Source organism: Corella eumyota, chromosome 4, assembly GCF_963082875.1.
Source record: "Corella eumyota chromosome 4, kaCorEumy4.1, whole genome shotgun sequence".
Lineage (NCBI taxonomy): Eukaryota > Metazoa > Chordata > Ascidiacea > Phlebobranchia > Corellidae > Corella > Corella eumyota.
This window is the reverse complement of record NC_137493.1, coordinates 4,894,043-4,898,476: the sequence shown is the minus strand read 5'-3', so window position 1 is coordinate 4,898,476 and position 4,434 is coordinate 4,894,043. Positions and strand designations below refer to the sequence as shown.

Sequence of the window (4,434 nt, the reverse complement as noted above, 5' to 3'; positions counted from 1 at the left end):
AAATTTTAGTATGTTGTTTATTATCATATTGTGTTTCAATCCTCCTATTTTGATGATTTAAATATCACTAATTACTAATTAATAGGTGTTTATTTATTAAAATTTAAAGTTTGTTATTGGGTTTTCAAATTTTGGTCAGTTATATGTCATAACATTAATAAGTCAAAAATGGATTAAAAATTTAATTTTTGTTTGTTTATTATATTTAAATTCTTGTTTGTTTATTAAAAATTAAAGTTTAATATTAAGCAATTAAAATTTAGTATAATGTATTTTATAATATTACTAATTAAAATACATATTAAAAAAATAATTTTTGTTTGTTTATTATATTTAAATGCTTGTTTATTAATAAAAAATCAATTTTAGGCATTTAAAACTTGTTTAATGTATATTCTGATATAAACAACTTAAAACTGGGTTAAAAAATTAATTTTTGTTTGTTGAGTATATTTAATTACTTTTGTTAATTAAAAAATTAAATATTGATATTTTAAAACTTTTGAAATAATTTTGTTCCAAAATTTTCTTATCCACGTTTTTAGTCTAATAATTGATTATGTAATATTAAATTTATTTATTTAGTTAATATTCATAATTAAGTAATGTTTATGTATAATTTTATTTATTAATAAAGATTAATTTTAAAAATGATCAAATGATTTCGAACCATATTTTATTTATCAAATAAATCTAGTTTTAATTTTATTATTGAAGTTAAGTTGTTTAGAATAATACATTTTGCAGTTTTGTTATTAAATATAAATACTTACTTTCAAAATATGCATAAATTTATGTGCAAACATATGGTTGTTTTTAATCTACAACTAAAACAAAATAAAGTTTTTTTGATGTACAACACGAATAATTTAAACAAAAAAACATTTTGTAAAAATGTTGTTTGCCAACTTGAGACATCACATGCGATAATTAGTCAACAATTTATACTTTAATACACTAAAGTTTTAAATTGGTATAAAATAAGTTGGCAATTAGGAATGACTCATACACACTTTTAACATTAATTTTAGTTTTATATATCGTTTAGCTTTAATTTTTGCCGGCACTGAGAACAGTTACTTAAAGTTACATTATAGTCACACTTGAACATTGGCAGTTGCAATTACTTTAACATTTGGCAGTTACTTTATACTTTAACAGGCAATTACTTTAAATTACCCGCAAAAATAAGATAATTTAAAATTAATATACAAACAATTTGTGTTATTATTTTGTTAATTTACAACACTTGATGATATTTTTAACATTTATAATATATTTAAGACCTATTTTTTTCCTAAAAGTTGTAATATTTATTTGTTTATTGTTATATTAAGGTAAAATCTTAAAAGTGATTGTAAGTAGTTTAGATATTTGTTAGGTAGTTGTAAGACAATACTAAACAATTTTAATACTTGATATATTTACACAAAAACGAGTTAAATTTTAGTTTTAGTCATGTTTAAAAAAAAAGATTTCATAAATCAAAAATATCTAAACCAATTGCTAAATAATATGTACAACTCAAATAATTTAAAACCAAAAGAATTTGCGTGCTATAGTCAATACTTTATGCATTAATTCAAAGCCATGGCCCTGATGTTTGATAAATTAGTTTTTATTTAGGTTAGTTAGTAATAAGGAATATTTCTATATTTTAGTAACTTGAGTTTGGCTTGAAGTAGATGGTAAAGAATAGCTAGGTTTTAATTTTCGAAACAGTTTTCTATAAATTTGTGCACAATTTTTCTTGAACCCGTCATCTTTAATTGTATAAATAAGTGGATCCATAATGCTAAATAAAAATTTTAAATATTAATTTAAACTTTTTAACCAAATTTATAAATTAAATTGTATTTATTAAAGCATATAAACCTACCTGTTGCAAGGCGCTAAAATGCCAAATATTACTACCAAAAGTGTATGTAGATAACAGCTACCTTTTTTATTAATTAAGATGCTTATTGTTACCACAGGAGCTAAAAACATAAGGAAAAACAATAATTTACCAACATGTATTTTAAACACTGTTTAATAATCTATTTTAACTTAAAAAAACATTTCGACTATTAATTAAATTTTAAAACAAATGTATTTTTTTATGATTAAAGCTTATTTTAGTTAAATTACCAATAGCTAAAAATAAAGCCACTTCCATTAAGGCCAAGGTTATGAAAATTTGTCGTTGTCTGCGTGTTCGTTCGTTACTGCTGCTTGAAACATTTCCCAATTTTCTTTTTATTAATATTCCAGTAGCAATAGTCACGACAGTCTTTAATAAAGTATCTTAACTCAAGTTATGTTGTGATTTACGAGACTAAAGAAACTTAAAAGTAATCTTACCATTGTTGCAAAGGGAAGAATGTTGTGCAATGTAATCCAAAGATATAAACCGAATTTATTCACGTTGACGATGTAGGAAAACCTCGCAGGAATATATCGAAAATTTTTATGTATCCCGACAGGCAACCAAAAAACTGTTTAAAAACATTTAAGTTTTTAAAATTGTTGTTAAACAAGCCTAACAACTGGTATTGTAAAAATCAACTCGTGAAACTGTTATTTAAAAGAATATTCAGTTACCTTGAACTAGAACGATCACTGTGTTTAAAACCCAAACAAAAGTTAAGCCCACAATTGTAAACAGTTTTCCCCACTTAAGAAACCAATTCTGGGCAACGATTGCCAAAAACCTCTGGATGGCAAGGAATGAAACATGATACACCGAAGCCAATTTGCACATATTGTGTATCGCATAGCCAAGTATTACCGTGAAGGAATTTCTGGACATAATTACATATGCCAAAATATCTCTCGGAGACGAGCGCAAAGTCATTGCAACATTTGGTATCAAAAATCCAAATATGTAAATACCTAAATTGGGTAAATAACAAACTTTTTTACAGTTGATATAATATTTCAACAAAGTCCTGATCTTTCAAAAATTGCTGTACAGCCAAACTGTATTTATTCATTATTTCGGTAAGTTTGTGCACATTTTTAAACAGAATTAAATTTGAATGTAAATAAGTAAATTATTTTATGGTGCCTAACACTTTTTCTTTTTAAGTTTATGTTGAAAAAGTTACCCCAAAAACAGTCAGCAATAGCTAAGGAAATTTTCACGTAGTCGAATGCTGTTCTTCGATTACTTCTAACGTTAAAAACCGTAGCCATAACTAAAGCATTGAGAAACAATCCAAAAAATCCAACCAGACCAAGAAAGAATCCTATTACTATAACGCTAGAAGATCTGTTAAAATGTCATGATCAATACATTTTAATTGTAAATTTGCCTAAATTTTTTTTTAAATTTTTATATTTTTATTACTTTCTTACCGGCACTGAGAACATTCAGTTAAAGTTACATTATAGTCACATCTGGTAAGTACATCGTTACTGCAAATGTAACCAAACAAGCACATTTCTTCATATTGAGTTCTATAATCAAGGTTTATAATTGTTTGGCATACTTTATCGCTGTAAGGACAGTCGTAGTAGTTGTATTCAAAATCTTTAAAATAATCTGACATCTTAAGCTTCTAAAACTCTACTTTTGATCAGAAAGAAATAAAGTTACACATTCAACCTGTTTAAACTTAGCTAAAGCTATCTAAAGGTATTTAACAACTAAACAATGCAATAATTTATTACTTAATCGAATACCGGATAAACAGTTACATTATACAATTTTTTTGATTAATATAGTTTTCCTGTTTAAGTAAGGTGATTAACTACTACGTTCGGTACTTTTTACCAATATTTACAAAAAAGTCAATATCACAAACATTGGCATTTATTACTAATAACATTAAATACATTTTTTGTTTTACTTTGTTAAAGATTCGTAACACTAGTCTTTCCAGGCAAATATTTTAAATATACATTTTTTTAACACAATGATTTTTTCCAGATATTTACACACAATTTTTTTTTAAAACTTTCGTCTTCGACGATGTTATTATAGATTAATCTTTGTAAATTTTTAGCGTGAATAATATTTTTTTATATAAATAACGATAAAGATATTTTTACAATATACATGAATTTAAAGTAATAAGATAAAAAAGTTGACTTTATTATGCTAAATATGAATGAGTTATTAATATAAATGTTTTTCTGTTACATTAATATTATTTTGATTTCCTATTTAGGTAAGGGGTAAATAACTATTAGTTATTTTAAAAATATATATATATTGACGAACATTCTTGATATAATGTTGATTGGATTTTATATTTTTTGTTTGATTATTTATTTTTTATAAAACCTTTTTTTCTAAAAAATTATTGTCTACACAAGTATTACTTTTTAATAGCAGCTGCGCAGTTACATAAACTGAACACCGTCATTTTTTCATTTGTAAGTGGGCCATATAGTTACATCGTCAAAGTCATTTAAATTATGAATATGAATACGCTCAAACTTTATCAT

At 24.4% G+C, this 4,434-nt stretch overlaps 1 protein-coding gene across 1 annotated transcript; it reads right to left on the bottom strand.

The window, feature by feature from the left end:
* Positions 1 to 1,561: 1,561 nt before the first annotated feature.
* Positions 1,562 to 3,576, bottom strand: LOC145751201 (uncharacterized). Its single transcript, XM_082567302.1, has 7 exons — positions 3,340 to 3,576; positions 3,090 to 3,253; positions 2,584 to 2,874; positions 2,344 to 2,477; positions 2,131 to 2,272; positions 1,880 to 1,979; positions 1,562 to 1,795 (listed from the first exon to the last, which is right to left on the bottom strand). The coding sequence occupies exons 1-7, from the start codon at positions 3,531 to 3,533 to the stop codon at positions 1,651 to 1,653; spliced, it is 1,170 nt and encodes a 389-aa protein (XP_082423428.1). The 5' UTR covers positions 3,534 to 3,576; the 3' UTR covers positions 1,562 to 1,650.
* Positions 3,577 to 4,434: the final 858 nt, after the last annotated feature.

Coding starts and splice junctions, on each gene's coding strand:
- LOC145751201 (XM_082567302.1), bottom strand. CDS start 3,533: ATGTCAGATTATTTTAAAGATTTTGAATACAACTACTACGACTGTCCT. Junction 2,478..2,583: donor AGTGATCGTTCTAGTTCAAG/GTAACTGAATAT, acceptor GTTTTTAAACAG/TTTTTTGGTTGCCTGTCGGG. Junction 1,796..1,879: donor ATTTTAGCGCCTTGCAACAG/GTAGGTTTATAT, acceptor ATTTTTATTTAG/CATTATGGATCCACTTATTT.